This window comes from Nannobrachium achirus (genome assembly GCF_963921795.1).
Source record: "Nannobrachium achirus genome assembly, chromosome: 17".
NCBI lineage: Eukaryota > Metazoa > Chordata > Actinopteri > Myctophiformes > Myctophidae > Nannobrachium > Nannobrachium achirus.
Window position 1 is genome coordinate 19,038,873 of NC_137824.1, and position 19,200 is coordinate 19,058,072.

The window sequence follows — 19,200 nt, forward strand, 5'->3', positions numbered from 1 at the left end:
ACGCTTTGGACGAGCTAATTCACAGAAGTCGGTACTTGACGAGTACTATCTGCAGTATTTTTTGCCCGGAGTACATATTTATGTCTGACGATTTGTTATAATCTTTATATTTCTTTGTAATCAATATATTTCAAATATTACTCTCATCTGTGTTCTCCACAAAAACAAAATTATATTATTTGCTAAGAAGAGACAACCCAAATATACTGTACAATACATATAAATCCATATACCATAATGATTCTTGAAGTGTGAATGCTGAGGTGGTTAGCCCTCTATCACCCAGTCTGTTGTGGGGGTCCTTAATCTTTTGTGCATTAGTTCCATGTATGTTCTCTTTATCAAAACAAAAGACGCACTAGACTACCACAGTGCCTGTAAACATGAAATGGAACAGCTGCATTGCAAGTGTTTTATAGACGTCTTGGGGATGAATGTTTGTACATCCCGTAAAAAAATGTAAACAATAAATAAGTGATGGGTTTAGAGGGAGAGTGCCGGCCCACTCGCCCCAAATGCCTTAAGTTCTATAATTGATAAGTGTGTCAGTTGGTAGTTTTATCTTTACTGGGCAGGCAGAGTCTTGATGGGTCGGCTGAGAGAGCTCATGTTATGGGTGGTGGAGATTTGAGGGCTCGCTGTCTTGGTGGGCAGGCTGCTGGAGTGTCCCATCGACTCCTCGGCTGCGCGTAGGAGCAGTGTGTAGTTGATCGCCACCTCTTCGACCTTCCTCAACAGCTGAAGCCTTTGCGCCTCGGAGCGGACGCCTCTGACCAGTTTGATGAAGGTCTGAGTAAGTTCACACAACACCTGGAAGCTGGCTGTGACCACCGCCAGCATGCGAGTGGGGCTCTTCTCGACGCTCGCCACTCGGCGGCACGACGCCCGGAACTCTTTGAAGCGCACCGCCAGCTCCTGCTTATACTCTGCGATCCGCGGGGGCTGAAGCCGAGCTTCACAGTCGGTCTGGGGGCTATTGGCGCACTGGCGCAGGATCGCTAGCAACTCGTTGGCGTCCAGCTGGGCGTTTAGGAAGCCATCGGGCAGACTGAACGTCTTCCCCTGCAGAGCCTGAACTCGTGCCAGACTCCCCTCCAGGGTGCCGCAGGCCCGGAGGTCAATCTGCTGCATATGAGGCTCCTCCTCCTCCTCTTCCTCCTCCTCCTCCTCCTCCTCCCCGCTGCAGTCCTCCGCGTTGAGAACCTGCAGGGTTTTGCTGACAACTGGCAGCGTACGGGAGTCCAGCTGCATGCCCGGGAGGACCTGCAGGGGAATGGAGTAGGAGAGCTCGTCCTTCTCGCTGCTTTCATCCGCCGATTCACATTTCCTGTAGCAGAAGCAGAAGGAGCAGCATTTCTCCCGCTCGTCGCTGTCCTCGCTGGGCAGCGTCAGGATCACCTCCCCGGTCCCTTCTCTGCTGTCACGCAGCAGCTCCTCTCCCTGAATGAAGAACACTCCCTTCCTCCCCTTCCCCTCTGCCTGGTGAGACTGAGTGTGAACAGGCTCCACAGGAGTCGGAAGCCTCAGACCTGTGGCCCTCACTCGCTCCATCTCCTTTTCTAGACTCTTGGCTTTGGGTTTGACCTCTGCGTATACAGGCGTGCTGGCGCTGTTGTCCACCTCTCCGATGCTGTATCGTCTCTGGAGCTTCTTGTACTGCGGCCCTCCCATGCAGTCTGTCTGGGAGGCGCATGTGGGCAAGCAGGTGCCGTGCTCTCCCCTCGGCTCTCTGGACTCGAGGCTTGTAGAGCGAATTCGGGTTGTCTTGATCTCTAAGGTCTGGGGTCTCCTCGTCCCACCCGGGGTGTGGGGGACTTTGGAGATTGCAGGAGGGGTCTTGGAGATATTTCTCTCTCTGCCTCTCTGCTGTGTTTCTGTGGTCGAGCCGACCGGTGTGTCGGGTAGACGCATGCCTCTGCACATCCTCTTACAGTCACAGCTCCGCCGCTGCTCCCTAGAAAGACCCGGGGCCTTCAGGACAGGGCTGGTGCGTAACTGGCAGGAACAGGGGGTACCTGAAGGGACCGGCGAGGATCCCTGAGGCACATACTCTCCCTGTGACGACTTGGGCTTCAGTAGCTCCTCTAAGAACTCCAGCTCATACTGACGGACCTTCTGCAACTGAGCCCGTCGCTCATCCGTCTCTCTCCGCATCCTGGCTGGGAACGTGGCGGAGAGGAGGTTTCTGAAGCTCAGAAACGGCACGCTGCGCTGGGACTTCGCCTTGCCACTGCCGTGCTTCTTTGAGTCACCAGCGGGGAGAGTGGAAACTTTATCGATGTTGGTGCTGGGGTGTGTGGGGTCTTCCAAAATAGGCAATGATTTTGTGGGAGCTTTCTGTGGCTCGGGGTGTACTGCTGTCTGCGGACCCTCGGTCTTACCATCTGTGCCCTCTCTTCTCTCTGATTTCCCAGTCATGTGAGGGGAGTACTTGGTTTGGATTTGGGGACTGGGTTTAGCCATAGCGGGATCAGCTCCTCCCCCTCTCACTGCAGTATCTTTGTTGCTAGCCAGTTGGAGGCTTTTGGCTCTGAGGCGCTCATCGTCTGTGGGTGAGGAAGACTGAAACACCACTACCTTCTGAACTTGTGGGTCCTTCAGTCTCAGCTGAGGCGCAGGATCCACCCGTACCGGGCATGTGCAGAACAGGTCATCAATGGGTAGAACTTCTTTAGAGCTTGAAGGCTTCATGGTCTCACTAGAGGCAGTCTCGGCATCTTGGCACATGTTAGAGGGGAAAATCTTGGCAGAGGCAGTTCTTTCCACAGGCAAGAGGATCGGTAAGGCTTCATTGGTTGGATCGTCACTAGGAGGTGCAGTTTGTTTCCCTTTTATGCCATCAGAAAGGTTTGGACTCAGTTTGTCCCTAGAGGAACTTGACAACTTCTGATTGTTGTTGACTTGGGCTGTTGGTGATGGATCACTCAGTTTCAGTTTACCAGGTGACTTAGCAGAGGATTCAGGGGTGTTTGCTTTGGTGGTTTTGTCGGTTTGATCGGCTTTTGCTTTCAAATTTATCTTCTGTTCATTCTGAGCAGGGCTTCGAGGTTTTCCTTGCTCCCCTGCCATGGCGACAGCTGCGGCCTCTTGATTGGGGCTGACTTTCAATGGAACCGTCTTGCTGAGAATTACTTGCTTGGGGGGACAGCCGGCACGAATCTGACCCACGGAGAAGGCCCCGGTCCCTATGGTCTGGGCAGTGCAGCCTGGGATGGCCAGGGGGAAGTCACGGCGGCAGAGGATGCGGTCCTTGTTGATGTGATGGGCCAGCAGGTAGGCCTGGTTCTGGTGCTGCTTCATGGCTGAGACCATTTCAGAAACATCCGTCAACTCAGAGGAGTTGGTCTCATGGCCCGAGTCCAGCGATGACTCAGGTGTAATGGCAGCGAGCACGATCAGCCCTGAGGATGAAAGGAGACACAACTCACTATTAGGGTCAAGAAGCAATAAATATTAATGACAAAGCAGTAATTTGGTTCTCTTTTTAATTAGGTTGTAACACTGTTGAAAATAAATCAAGTAATGTCAGTTACTTCCCTGTTCTCCGGCAGCAAAAGTAATTGCAGTGCCAAAGCTAGTAGTGCTATTTTATATATAACTTTAAAAGGTTGAAGGGAGGGAGTATCTGTTTGCTATGCTATTGATCAACAATCAAGCTCTCCCCAAGAACACCAGAGCTCTCAAACCAGACATTTACATTCCACGAAAGACAATCTTTACTTGCAAGTACACTTTCATAATAAACTTTTACTTGCAGTCAATCAGTTACACATTATTCAAATGTATTATGTTCAATGTAAAGACATTTAAATAACATGTTATTGGATTGGTACTACTGTTAAGTCTGTGAGTGACGTGAGGACCATGGCTTGACTCAGACTGTTGACCTGCAGTCTGTGCCGGCTGCGTCGGGTGATGAGGGAAATCTTCGGAAGCTGCCAAGGCTTCCAGCGCTTGCAAAGTGGACACTAGAGCATCGTCGAGCTCTTGGGCGTGATCACGCACTGTTCTGGTGGCCACGCTATCGATTAAAGTCACCGGGACGTCTTCCTTAGCCTTTGCCACCTGCCCGGAGGCTGCAGCCGGACTTGCACCAGTCCGAGCCTTTCTCCCTCTATTCGGGTCATCCTCGTCTGAACTGTTGTCCCTGAAGCCAGGCGGAGGGGCGGCGATAGCAGGCAGGGGTACCTGTAGTTTCCCTCTGCTGTTGTGTACCTCCTCCTCCTCCTCCTCATTGCCCGGAGGAGGCAGTGCCATGAGATCCACAGCCGCCATGTCACGGGAGGCGCAGGCGTTGGAGCAGTACTTCCCCGAACTACCGCTGCTGTTCGCCGGCACCGATATGCCCTCCGCCCTGAACCTGGCCTTGCAAGAGTCACAGAAGTACCGCAGGGCTTTCTGGGACTGACCCAGCGTTTGGGCCCGGCTTCTAAAAGCTGCGCCTTCCGCGGCGGGTTTCTCCGGAATCCCGGGGATTTCTTCCGTGCTCTGCACGGTGGGGTCAGACTTGGTGCGCGGCCGCCCCGCGGCCTCCTGGGAAATGAAGTTCTCGTTGATGTCGAGCTCCGCCTCGGCCTGCGTCTGGAGCTCCAGGAGCTGCTGCTGCTCTCGCAGGTGGACATGACACAGGCCCAGGTGCTGAGGCTCCGCCGGAACCAGAGCTCTGGAGGACGCCGGCTCCCGGTGCGAGGAGCCCTCCCTCTCGTCTCCTCGGCGCCCGCCACCGGAGGACCCCGTGGCCCCCGAGCGTGGATGGGTGTGGTGGGAAGCTCTGTAATCTGAGGACAGAACGGTCAGAGCAGTGGAGAGTTTTGAGTAGTTAAAGATGTACTGGGAAATGGAAGCGGTTCCAGATGGGATGCAGAGGTGACAGCCGGCGGCCTCATGAAGCATCGATGGTTATTTCAGAGATGGATGCTGGAGGTTGAAGCTTTGTTTGGGTTTTGGAGGGTTAGACCCTGGTGGAATGTGATGAGACGGAATGACGCAAACTCTTCTTTTACAGTAGCTGGACCAGCGGTTGAAGAAGTACTCCGATTGTTTCTTTTTACTTAAGTAAAAGTAGCAATACCACAATGTAGAAATATTCTGTTGCAACTAAAAGTCCTGTATTCAAAAAGTGCAAAAGTATCGGCATCAAAATACCAGTAGACAAAGTATAAAATAGGGCTTAATTTGTTAATGTAAATTATGTATGCTTATAATATAATGATTTCTCAGCCGCTACGAGCGCTTAACTTGAGTCAAAATAAAATAAACTACTTCACGTTATTTTTGTCATGAAATAAAACGCACCCACCTCGAGCCACCCAGCGGCCACCGCAGACATAAGAGTTCACAACCCGGTATTAAGCAGCGGTCGAGTTGGATGCGTTTTACATGACAAAAATAATGTATTTTACAGAGTGGGTGGGGTGCTGAGAGGTTTTCCCACCGCAGAGAATAGACTTTCAACAACGCAAAACTACCTTTGGTTTGGTGAATAGTGAAGTACCGGTAGTTTAGTTTATTTTTTTTCAAATTTTTATCCCACGATTTTTGTAACCCATTTTTTCACCCGGTGCCAATTGCCTAAGCTGTGATCCTGGGCTCTACTCTCCCTCTGCCAACCTGGGGAGGGCCCCGAACTGAGCTCATGCTTCCTTCAATGCATGAGGAGTGAGCAGGCCGCTTCTTATCACCTGACAGGGGGAGCTTCCCCGGTTGGACGTAGCGCGTGGAAGGAACACGTTATTCCAACCAGTTCCATTCCCCTCCATCAGGCGCCCCGGCTGGCCAGGGGGAGGCTTTATAGAGACCAGGATTACTGCATGTTTTTGTGAGGGTATCTACCCTAGGAGATACGGGGAGAACATGCAAACTCCACACAGAAAGGCCCTTTTGCCAACCCCACCTAGGGTGTGGGCACTGATGACGCGGAGGAGGGAACACGCCCCCAGCACCCACAGTGTCCCCCGGCGGGAATCGAACCCAGGACCTTCTAGCTGTGAGGCGACAGCACTACTGACTGCGCCACCGTGCCCCCAGTTTAGTTTATTTTGACTCAAGTTGAGCGCTCGTAGGGGCTGAGAAATCCCGGTCTAGTCATTTGGCGACGGGTCTGTCAGAGCATCAGTGCAGCTGACACTCTGGACCAGAGCTAATCTAAATCTAGAAAGTAACAACTTGTAACTATTCTTCAAATTATTGTAGTTGGAGTCAAAAGCACATTTATTTTCCTCTGTGATGTAGTCGAGTAGAAGTATAAAGCATTGAACAATTTACATACTAGAACAAAGTAAGGAGTAAGGAGCACAGTACATGATCGAGTGAATGTACGTAGTTACTTTCCAGCACTGAGGCGGGTCACAACTACAAGGAGAGAGTAGATGAGAGATGCCTTGAACACGCTACTGTGTGTTTGGTTAAAGCCAAAGGTTTCCATGAAGTCCTATTAACGTGGAAAACACGAAGAGCAGCGCCCTTTTCCCGCATGAGTCAGCATGGAGATGAGAGGCGTTATGGGATGTTTCCATGGCAACAGGCTTGTAATGGTTTCATTGGAGATGGGAAACAGGCCACAGTCCAGTGAGTTGATCGGTCACAGATGGAGAAGTTTCGCCAAGCACTGAAAACATGCAGTGTTGAAGATGACAGACACAATCGATATGAAGGATGTTGAAGGCATTAATTATCAACCTTTCATCTTTAAATTCAAGGGAAATATCTTATGGTTATCTATGTAATCACAGTTTAAGCGCTGTGCCACATGTTAGTCCAAGTGGAATACAACATATCTTTATAATCATGGACAATGTGGTGAGGGCTCTTGTGTGTCGTGAATATAAGGCAAAAAGGAACGATAGCACACAAAAACCATCATTAAAGGTCCTGTCCATACTTTTCACATGCAGAAAATGTGTTCTTTAATGATCCATAACCAAAGTTTGTCCAAAAAAACAAACACATAAACAAACCAAAACATCCTCAGATCTGCCAAGTTTCAACTCAAGCGATTCTGCATCCACGACATGCTTTTTTGGTAGCAGTTTGTTTATTACTTTATTTCTTTGTCACGCTATGGATATGGATCATTAAATAAAGATTTTCTCAGTCTGAAAAATCTCTGTTTGCCTTTCTTGTATTAAAGTTTGCCTTCCGGCGCACATGACTGGAATACCTTTTTATTTATATTAGTTTTTTCTTTCTTCTTCGTTTGCTTGCTTTACAATCACAACTTGTGAGTAGTGTGTGAGTGTGTCAACATACACACCTGCCTTGGTCATCTGAGACTGACCAGGTGCCCGGAAGTAGATGGTGCGCTTGGGGTCCACAAACAGCTTGTAGTATCCGGAGATGAGACAGGCGAAGTTGCTGGCGTCCGGCCACTCCATGAGCAGCACCAGGGGCTGCGGGGGCGGGCAGGGAGGGGGATTAGGAGACTGATTTAGGGGACAGGCAATAAGCATTGCCTGCCCTGCACTCATTGTGAAGACATCGAAACCAAACATACCAAAAGTAGAACGTATACAGAAGGTCCCGTTTCACATGTATAAAATGCATTAATATCTTTTGAAAATAGCAGATCTACAAAAGTTTCTTATGTTAAGAAACTTAAGAATTTAAGTTTAATCTTATCCTGTGTTTCTTAAACTGCTTCTGAGAGTAAAAATAAAAGTATTGGAAATTGGAAATACTCCAATAAAGACATAGTGGGTATAGTGGGTAGGCTTGTCATAATTATTTCATAATCATCTAATCGCAATTATTTGACATAATTGCAATTATATGACATAACGTAATAGCAATTATTTTGTCATAATCGTTCCCATGTTGAAAAATATTCATATATTTTCAAACATTTTCAAAAATAGTGGAAATAGCAGATTTACAAGCAATGCAACACGTTCTTTTTTAACTATAAAGTTGTCAATATGTCAGTAATTTTTAGGTATATTTAGCCTAGGTTATGTGTCATATCTGCCATGTGCAACTTCAAAGCCTACAAGCCGAACAGAAATGTAATTGTCAACGACAAAAACACAATGAAATCGTTAATCGCAATTATCTGAGTGACAATTAATCGTCATGTAAAATGTCATAATCATGACAGCCCTAGCAGTGGGCTATACCTTGGCTTCGTGGATGGCCACCTCGACGCGCGCCACGCCCTGGTTCTCGCGGTACAGCTGGATCTTGCCGACACGGCTGAACTCGGCCAGCACGGTGGTCAGGTTGTTCTTCAGGTCGATGACGTGGCTGATGCCGTGGCGAGGACCCACCAGCAGGGTGCTGGCCGACTGCTTCTCATCCTGACAATACATGCATACATGTTAATCAAACTAATCCATTTTCATAATCAAAATTGATTCTGATTAAAATAAAATATCAATTTGCCTCGGCACCCAGGGTCCATTCCTAAAAATGCAGTGGACTTAGAAGCAGTGGTGGAAAAAAGTACTCACATTTCTAAGTAAAAGTATCAATTCTGCAGAATGTCCCATTTCACATTTTCAAATGTATGAAAATGATTTGAAAATGGCTGAAGTGGTTAATGTATGTTTTGTAAAACATAATCAAAATCTACAAAGTAACTATAGTCACTCATCTAAGATCTAAGTAAAAGTATTGGAAATTGGAAATACTCAAGTAAAGTACAAATACCTCAAAATTGTACAGTATTTGAGTAGGCCTACATGTACTGTACATGTTACTTTAGTTTACACCCCTGCTTAGAAGTACAATATTTGTCTTTAAAATGTAGTGGAGTGAAACTTAAATAAATAAATAATAATAAACCACACTCAAGTAAGTAAAAAACATTTACTCATATACAGTAATCAAGTAAAGGAAGTAATGTGTTACTGTCCACCAGCTGGTATTTACAAAAGCCCAAACAGAATGTGTTTGTTCATCAGCTAATCGATGGCTTTGTTTACGTTGTAGAAAGCCACTCTGTTTAACGGGCGATTCATCAGAAAGGCTAAATCAATATGTTCAGAACGAGCCATGCATCTTGTGGGTCCCGCCTGCTGCCAGGCTGGCTGGCCTGGCGACCTGGAATGCTTTCCCTTTATGTCGGTCCAGTCTTCCTATGCTGCATTAATCTAGTGTTGATTACATTATGCTCATACATACTTCCTCATACGGATTTACCTTGTTTTAGTTCTTGAAGTTGTTTATTGTGCCATTCTGGGATGGGGGGAGGTCTTGGGGGGGTGGGGGGGTTCTCTTTTTTCTTTGACTTTTTGTAAACTTTTTCTTGCTTTTGTTGTGTAAAAAAGAAAATGGATGGATGTAGGCTACATGCAAAGATGTATTTATTGACAGTCTAAGCTGTCAATAAATAAATCTTTACAGAAAAAATACTGATTGATACTTTTGAATTTGAATCCTGAAAAGAAACAGTTTCCACCTGACAGAGCCAATACATCTACAATCTAATAGTTCATTCTAGGAGGCTGTCTTTTTTTTAATAAAGCAGAACACTGTTCACTCTCCATACTTCATGCTCAGCATTGGTCTCTGCTGCAGTCTGCACAGTTTTGGCAGCCTGTCTGTGATCAAACTCCCTCCATCTCCCCAGCCTCGTCCTCCTTCTGTGGCATCTGTAGGTCCTCTCTATGTTAAATGTCTGAATCTGTGTATTGTGTGATGTTATATCTGTGTATCTTAACTTATACCCTTGAAGGGTTCAATGTTACCTTTAGAGTTGGGATCCGGAACCGGAGGAATCCATCACATTTGGAACCTTATCCGGAACCGGTTTCATCACACTGTCAGAGCTGGACTTCAAACATCTGCTTTTTACAATTGTAATACCAATTGTTGTCAAAACGTTTGAATTTCAAGGACTCTGAGAGTGTACAAATGGAACCAAATTTGGAATCCCTATATCAGGGTTCCCCAATTAGTTTTCGCCAAGGGACAAATTATGTCTAGGGTACCAAGCCGAGGGCCACAACATTGCAGGGGGCTACGGTGGTGTTCCCGCTACTCCAGTGACAGTTCAGATATCGTTGTTGTCGGTTGAAAATCTTGTATGTCCAAAACCGTTTGTTTTGCATTCATCATTTTAAAAACGATTTAAACTAGTGAAAACAGCCGATCTACAAGCACACAACGCCTCGCACCGTGAGGCGTTGTGTGCTGTTTTCACTACTGCTGTTTTCACTACTTTTGTGCGACAGCCTTGTTTGATCAAGCAGAGCTTTACTTTGCGAAAGAAAGTACACATTTTGAGATACAGGTTTTCCACCCGACAATGACGATATACTAGTGTTGTTGCTGCTCTTATACCACCATTATTACTGGGGTTGGTGGGGGCCAGACAGTAGCCCCCTGCAGGCCGCAAATGGCCCACGGGCCGCCTATTGGGAACCCTGCCCTATATGAATCGTTATTGAGGAACGTTAAGGAATCGGACCATTAAGAGGGAATCGTTAGGGAAAGGAACGGTTAAAATCCTAAACGATCGCAACCCTAGTTGTGTTCATGCAATGATTCTCTGAGGCTTAGTCTCTGCTTTTTGGGGAGGTTAGTGATCTCAGATTCTGTGTCTTGCTTGCTTAGATGATCTATCACAGGAGCAGAGTCACACCTCCAAACTGAACGCAACGAGTGGTTCATCATCTTGATGGAAGTGTCTGACCTAACTGGAACACCTTGGGCTTTTAGGTGTAAACAGCATTCATTTACCAGTCCGACAGTGTTGAAGAGCAGTCCGCCGAACGGCGGCAGGTCGTTGAGGACGCGCATGTACTGCAGCTTTCCCTGGAGCGGAGGCACCTGTCAACATACACACTGTGTGAGAAAAACACAGACGTGCTCTCAAACATGACAATACCATACATCTCCTCATGGGGGCACTGTTGAGCCACTGGTGAAGCCACCCACCCACCACCAGTTCTCAAACATTTTCATGTCAAGGACCCCCAAATTGATTAATTATGTAGAAGGAAGGCACTGGAGCATTACAATTTTTTTTATTACAGGGTGCAGACAAATAAAGTGACAACGTTTCGATGTCAATACATCTTCGTCAGGTCATATTCATCATAGTCCTGCTCCTGAGATGCACCGGACCAGCCTGGCTTGAAGCGCTGTGGAAAGCCTTCGTGATTTGTATTAATTATAGGCCACAGAGTTAGTACTCGTTCTGCACCCTCCGCTAAACAGACATGTGTTTTCACTGACGAAAAAGAGATAAAAACTGCATAAATAGGCCTATGAAATTAGTCAACTAACCCTAGATTAGAACTAAAACTTTTCAGGTGACTAAAATATGAAAAGATTTCATTCAAAAGACTAATATTTAATCAACATTTGCCGTCAGAATTAACGCTGCGACAGCGCCTCTGACGATATCAAAACGACAACATGCAGTCAGTGGCACCCGTGGGGGCCAACATACAGGTGAAAGTGTGGAAGCACCTTGTTGCCTGAAGGAGGGGGGTGCTGGTAGGTCTTCAGCAGCTGGGACAGGGTCTTACACACGTTCTTCTCCTTGACGGTGGGCAGCAGCGTGAGAGGCAGGAAGGGCTCCAGACCCCACTCCTTCCTGGTACAGAGACAAAGACAGTGGTGGAAAAAAGTTATCGGATATTTTTACTTCAGTAAAAAGTAGGCCTACTGCAATGTAGAAATACTCTGTTACAAGTAGAAGCCCGGAAAGTACAAAAGTATTGGCATCAAAATGTAAGTGAGTAGAAAGTTATGCAGAATGTCCTATTTCAAGTTCTCAAATGTATAAAAATCTTTTGAAAATAGCAGATCTATAAGCTCACAATGCATTGCATCGTGACACATTTTGAGCCTGTAGATCGGCTATTTTCAAATTGCCGTAATGTTAGTGTAATAGTGTATGTTTTGTAACAATAATCAAAATCTACCAAGTTACTTGTAACTATAGTTTTCAAATAATTGTTGTGGAGTAAAAGTACCGTATTTTTCTGATCCGGTGGGAGCGGAAACAACCCAAGTAATTTTGTTATCAGACGGACTACGCTTTGGCCAGAACTAACAAACCGATAGAGAAACTTCTGGGAACCCAGATTACCAAACTGGAGACAGTTTTGACTTCTACACTTGGAGCATTTATATAGGGATTGGGGAAACAAACAGGGGGGACCAAAGCGACACTGCTTCTTCTGCCTGTTGCCGGTTTAGGCCACGCCTAGACCAGATCAGACTGCCTGTTTAAAACGAAGATCAGGCTTTCCTTTCGTGGAAAGCCTGGTGACGTGAGGTTAGCCAACATATAAATGGAGAAAGTGGTTAGAATGATTGGGATATTAACTACTTTTGCTGGGGGACCCCCTGGATCTAAATAGAAACACTAATCTAAAAACCAATCAAATTCAAACATGCATGATAATCAAAATCAGACACAAAACTGTGTGAAACAAAAGCAACATAATCATTCCAATAACCAGTCAGAATTCATGTGAGCGCCGATGATTAGATTTCAACCATGATTTGAGTCCTCTTGAGTCCTCTGATCCGTGGACAAAGCGTTCCAGAGTTGTTTCCGCTTCACTGAGAAGGCAAGCTGCTAAATCCAAATTAGTCCTTACTCCTTGCACACAGGATCACCGCCTTACTCAATACTGTACTCAAAAACAATGTAGTACAGTACTTTTACTTTAGTTGAGTATTTCCATTTTTTATACTTTAGACCAGTGGTTCCCAAACTTTTTAGCTCAAGATCCGGTATACCCAAGCTATTGAGTATTTGAACTGGGAGGGTCCCCACTCCCCGGTTCAAAAGTCATTCTTTTGGGGGGTCACAGCCTGAAAATGGTTTTAACCCATTGAGAAAGGGAACACATCTTTGTTACGTTAGATTTTTCAACCATTATTTGATGCTTTAACTTTAAAGAAAAATGTCAGATATACTTGTAGATCTGCTTTTTTATTTTTTTTTACGTGAAAAATGTTGCAAATCTTTTAAATATATATATTTTAAAACAAACTTTTGTAAATCTTTGCTTCTGGGGGATGGGGGTCCCTGGAACAACATATTTTGAGATGGGGTCAGAATATAGGCTATATTTCTAGGGGTTCTCGACATTAAAAAGTTGTCTCACACACACACACACACACAAACACGCGCGCGCGCGCACACACATGCGCACACACACATGCGCACACACACATCACTGCCAGTAGGCTGGCGTAGGCTTACATCCTATCACCTCGGGTTGGCATGGCACCACTCACGGCCAACCACCATAAAAGACTGTTACAAGCACAATGGAGCAGTGCCGTGGCTCTGTGTATGAGCTGGCACAAGCACAATGGCTTCCCAGGTTAGGGATTTTGAGGGTGAAATGAACAAATTTAAGGAGGAGCTAGGTAATTTCACCCTACAAAGGATTCTCTTTTGTGTGCTTGTCATAATGGAGAATTATCCTTGAGTAATTTCAGTTTCTTTTTAATACCGGACCGGTTAATTATTAATCACTTTAGATATTATTTAATGAACAAACTGGGTTATGAGTAATAGGGCGAGCTGGGAAACTGTTAATGAAGTGAAACACGTAATTCTTCACTTGGGGCATGTTAATATCTGGGAGGTTAATTTGAGGCTCACTTAGCTTGGAGGCAGCAGACCTAAAACTCCACGTGTCCAAGTGCAAAGGGGAAAGCAGTGGTTCTCAAAGTGGGGTCAGAGTACCCGCAAAAGTGGGGTCCGAGTACCCACAAGGGGTCCTTGAGGGGGTTCCAGGGGGTCAGTTTAAACACTTTAACCAAAATCAGCTTAACCTCTTACACTTTGGCTATTTTCTAAAAATCGGGAACAACTATTTTAATAACAGATCTTGCGAGAGTGCGTTGTCCTGATATGTCTCTGGAATTATTTTGTGTCAGAAAGTTGAGAAACGTGTGTGGCTTGTGAAGAATTCAGTGACCATGCGTGGGGGAGGCTAAAGAATGGGTCACGTTCACTTCTCCGGTTTGAATGAATAGACTCACGACCTACTTTTGGTGTCTTAAAGGGGGTGACCACTGACCACTATACTGTATGTCATACAGATACGGGAATAAAGCAGAGTTAGTATGTCTTACTTTCCTATTGCACGCTATACGTCCTCCCCTGGTGGGGGCTCCTCAATGGCAGCAACCAGTGGGATTCTCCCAACTGTTCCCAACCTCTGTGCACTAAAAGAGCTCGCAACAACAGTAGTGGCAAGCAGTGGAAGGAATTAACTAGAATAACAACTCAATTGAGGGAAAAAAAAAGGAAAAAAGAAAGTGAGCCTTCACTTTGCGTGTATAGCTAGCCTACTATCTCCGAGGTTAATATGAAGGCTCCTTTTAAGCTTGGAGGCTGGGCATGACTTACTCCACGTGTTTGAGGGAGATCTTCTGATTGGGCCGGGCCGAGGACACAGTGATGTAGATATGAAGCGCAGCCAATCGCAGCGTGACGTCAGACTTCCAGTCCACGCCGAAGCGGTCTTTGATAACATCGTTGCGGCTCTGCAGGGTACAGGACAGTTATTGTTAGGATTTCATCTATGATGATTTAGATTCTGCTTAGCAGTTACGTTTAGATCTAATCCAATCCACTGTTCATATTTGTACATTTCCAAAACACAGGGTAACAGAAGTGCTGCACAAAACAACCAAAACACCCAAAAGAAATAAAAACATGATAAAGAAAACACATGAAACACAGACTTTAACAGCAGGTGAATTTAGGCAGAGAGAGACCACAAAACTCTCAAGCTGGATGAAAAGCCAAGGTATAAAGATTTGACTTAAGGCAGGATTTAAAGGGTTTTTATTTTTACAGCAGGGGCCATTTAGATATGGGAAGGTTACATTTCTAGGGGCTACTACTGAAAAACCTCAGATATTCAAAGGTGTCTTTGGAATGAGTTTCAGTTCAGTGGATCTCCATGCCCTTGAAGGAGAGTAAACAAACGTGTGGGAGGCCAGAGAGGTGCCACTGCCAGTCCGTTCAACACAAATAATAAAATCTTAAAATCAATTCTATAACACATTTCTCTCATGCCGTGACCCCCAAAATAATCATATTTGAACTGGGGACCCCCTAGCTCTGGTCCAGATTGTCGCTAAATAGACCGGGATTTCTCAGCTTAAGTCAAAATAAACGAAACTACTTCACTACTCACCAAACCAACCAGGTAGTTTTACATTTTTTAAAGTATTTTCTCCACGGTGGGAAACCTCTCAACACCCCACCCACCCACTCTGTAGAATACATTATTTTTGTCATGAAATAAAACGCACCCACCTCGAGCCACCCAGCGGCCACCGCAGACACAGCGATTCACAACCCGGAAATAAGCGGCCGTCGAGTTGGAGAATAGACTTTCAACAACGCAAAACTACCTTTGGTTTGGTGAGTAGTGAAGTAGTTTCGTTTATTTTGACTCAAGTTGAGCGCTCGTAGGGGCTGAGAAATCCCGGTCTAGTCATTTAGCGACAGGTCTGTCAGAGTGCAGCTGACGCTCTGGATCAGAGCTAGCTATAGGGACCCCCCACCCTGCCAAGCACTTGGAATGTAGGAGTTGAGGCATTCAATTTATTTTCACTCACAATAGCAGATCTACAAGGGGGAAATGGCGATGTCCCTTGATATGATCACATTGTATTTTGGTGTAGTTAGAATTCAGGAGACTGTATGCATCTGCATCACTCTCCCTCGGAATCGGACAGAAAGAACATGGCGTGCTGAAAGCAGAGAAGTGCTTTTACGGAGTCAGAACAGCTTGTGATCTCTCTCTGATTGAATCCCATGTTGGCGTCCTCTTCTCCTCCGCCAGCAGATTGCTCTCTTCAGTATCAACATCACGACTGACTGCACCTCACGTCTGCCTGCAAGCCAGTGAACTTTACCTCTAATAGTTGGGCCATATTTCTTTCTATACACAGTATAGGCAATATTTTTTTTTTTCATAAATCAATGCCCTACTTTGTTCAAAATAGCTATTTTTGTTCTAAGCTGATTTTGTCTACAAGCTCTAGATTTACAAGCTCACAACGCATTGCATATTTGTGACACATTGTGAGCTTGTTTTCATCTACTTCTGAACTTGCTTGTGAGCTTACCACTATTTTCACTATTAAGATTAAGTGAAAGTGGTTAAGTGCTATAGGCTTTTATTCATATTGAGCTGAGCATGTCACTAAATATTAACTACATTGGATCCAGTGGAACAGGTGTCTTTTTTTTTCAATACCTTGAAAACGTTTTGGACAACATTTACACACCTCACATCCACCTGTAAGCAGTGTTGACTTCAGGATTGTTTTTCTGTAAAGTTCCTTGTAAATATCAGTGATACTAATAGCCCTGCGTCCTGCGTCCCTGATGCATATTTTTAATAAAGGACGCATTCAACTAAGCAACACTGCATCCCGGGGATGCATACAACTCTATCCTTCCTGCCTTCTGCTATCAGTCATTTCACTGCACCAGCTAAGCTGCATGTGGTGGAGTCTCCACAGCTGTGCGTTCTGGCGTATTTGATGAGATGATTGAGATGGTCTAGTCTAAATCTATGCTTCTGTCCTTTATTAACTATATACAAGTAGCTATTTGCCACTACTTGTTTAAATTAAAGTCCTTTTTGATATTTTCACCGTTGATACATAATGCGTGTGTCGTCGCAGGACCCATAAAATAACTCTGGGACCCATTTGAATGACTATTTGGGTCCCAGGACCCAATACATTGAGAACCTAGCAACATCACTGAAATATTGATAGTTTTATTTTACTTCTTCCCATCTGAAGAAATGTTTCAAACATATTCCACATAATTTTGAAAATAGCAGATCTACAAGCTGTCAAGCTGCTGCATATCGATTTAGAGTGCTCATATGCCCAATATTCGCTTATTATGGTCTTGTTTTCATAGACCTGGCTGCTTAATATTTATCTCGTAAGCCTCTTTTTTTTTTACCTGAATATAAAGGTACTCGAACGCAGCGGGGTCTCGTCTCAGCAGGTCTGCCGGGTCCTTGGGGAAAAAGCAGATGCGGAACAGACACTTCATCCCCTGGAAGTAGGTTCTGTGCACCACCTGCATGAGAACACCATCACAGTCACATGTCACAGTAGGGACGCGCAGAGAATATTGGAGTGGCAGGGTCTGAAATTTCTAAAAGCGCCTTTTGGTGCTTGATATCACACACTGAACTAAGCATAATCAAGTCAATACTGGCGATGTGGCGTATACGAGTACGGCATGGATTTCTACTCAGAAACAAAAGATGCTGCATAAATGCTGCATTCAAGTCCAGGAGAGTTTGGACGAGGCAATTCTCTTGAATGCTGCCTTCAGTTATGGCATGGAAAGTGGGAATTTCACATTTCTTTCACCATAGCAAAAACGGCATTCATGGTCTGGAGAGGGTGCTTTTTACAGACGGATAAAAGGGCAGGTGTCTATGTGTGCACGTGCCTTTGTCACGGGTTGACAGGTGCGAAAGCAGCGCTTCTCAAACTCTTTTTTCATGTCAAGGACCCCCAAATCCATATTTATATGTTGTGCCAGGGACCTCCAGAATAATTTGAGTTGAGAATGAGAAATCTGCTACGGCTTTGTGCTCTGCTCTATAATGTTCCCACACCACCCCAGCAATCCACAGATGGGCTCTGCTTCTGTGATTCCCTTATGGGGGTCTATTTCATTCCATTCCCTGTAAAATCTAGTTGGCAAAGCATTCATTATACAGCTAATTCATGCTTACAGGGAATTGAATTAAATGAGACAGCTGTGCCTGTGATGCCAAATATGCTTAAATATTTCTGCTATATTTTGCTCAATAAATAGTTGTCTGACTGAACTTCTATTCCACTACATCTCAGAGACAAATATTCTTGTTTTTTTTCCCTCCACTACATTTATTAGACAGCGTTAGTTACTTACTCATGCAGATTCCGATGTATTAATATACGGTAAAACACACATGGACTTGATAAATGATGATGTATAATTAAAGGCAAAAGCTACCCAGCAGCGGCAAATCAAGACAAGTCATTAAATTCTTCCCCACCTTATACCAGCTGCAGCATCAAAGTAATGAACACCCTAATGCATTACTAATTACAATCCAATAATTGTGAAACGGTCCTCTCTGCATAATGAGGACTTGTAACAGTAACATTTCTACACTGTGGTGTTGTTATACTTTTACTTTTAAATTATGAGCAATTCTTCCACCACTGTGCTTTAAAAAATGCTGTCTAGGCCCACCAAAAGATTTATAAACACAAGATAGCAGTGCCTCATGTTTCATGTATCTCAACTATGGTCACAGACAGTGCATGCAGTGGTGGAAATAACTAAGTCAATTTATTTAAGTACTGCACTTAAGTAAAATGGTGAGGTATCTTTACTTTACTGGAGTATTTCCAATTGTCTGTACTTTTACTTCTACTCCACTACATCTGAAAGGCAAACATTGTACTTTTACTCCACTACAGTTATTGGACAACTTTAGATACTAGTAACTTTGTTGATTTTGATTATATTATTACAAAATACACTAACCACTTCAGCCCACAATGTGTCGAGATGCAACTCATTGTGAGCTTGTGGATCGGATTTTCAAAAGACCTTTGTATCCATTTTGAACTTGTGAAATGGGACATTCTGCAAAATGAGTCATTTTACTTTTAGTACTTTAAGTACATTTTGATCCCGATACTTTAGTACTTTTACTCGAGTAGGCCTATATTTTTAATACAGGAGTATTAAAGTATGTTTTACATAGTAGTAGCCTATTGATACTTTTACTTAAGTAAAACATTTGAGTACTTTTTCCATCACTGCTGACAGAGCAGGGACAACAGGGAACATATTTAATAGCGTTGTTGTCGGGCAGAAACCTTACATCTCCATATTTGAAGTTATGTTTTTTCATAAATGAATGCCGTAATGCTTTTATAAAAATAAAAAAAAGCAAGTGTGTGTGTATGCATGCATCTGTGTGTGTGTGTGTGCGTGCGTGTGTGCGTGCGTGTGCGTGTGTGTGTTTACATGTGACAGAGGCTGGTTGTCTTGCAGTAGGTGTAACCTCTGGTCGTGCTCCAGGCCTCCCGCCTCCAGGACCAGGGAGAAATGCTCGATGTAACGCAGAGACAGGCGGTCCTGCAAGGAGGATATTACATCCTGGAGAGAGAGACATAGAGACACACACAGAGAGAGAGAGAGAGAGAGAGAGAGAGAGAGAGAGAGAG

At 44.8% G+C, this 19,200-nt stretch overlaps 1 protein-coding gene across 1 annotated transcript in view; it reads right to left on the minus strand.

The window, feature by feature from the left end:
- Positions 1–564: 564 nt before the first annotated feature.
- The window catches only part of frmpd3 (FERM and PDZ domain containing 3), a gene marked incomplete at its 3' end in the record, with an annotated part of 49,642 nt that continues 31,006 nt past the window's right edge, over positions 565–19,200 (minus strand). Inside the window, exons 7-15 of the mRNA XM_080746285.1 lie at positions 19,001–19,132; positions 16,919–17,038; positions 14,327–14,463; positions 11,413–11,539; positions 10,678–10,767; positions 8,112–8,291; positions 7,253–7,388; positions 3,888–4,778; positions 565–3,401 (exon numbers count right to left, since the gene is read on the minus strand). Of these exons, the coding sequence (XP_080602411.1) occupies positions 565–3,401; positions 3,888–4,778; positions 7,253–7,388; positions 8,112–8,291; positions 10,678–10,767; positions 11,413–11,539; positions 14,327–14,463; positions 16,919–17,038; positions 19,001–19,132 (4,650 nt within the window). The remainder of the gene's footprint in view (positions 3,402–3,887; positions 4,779–7,252; positions 7,389–8,111; positions 8,292–10,677; positions 10,768–11,412; positions 11,540–14,326; positions 14,464–16,918; positions 17,039–19,000; positions 19,133–19,200) is intronic.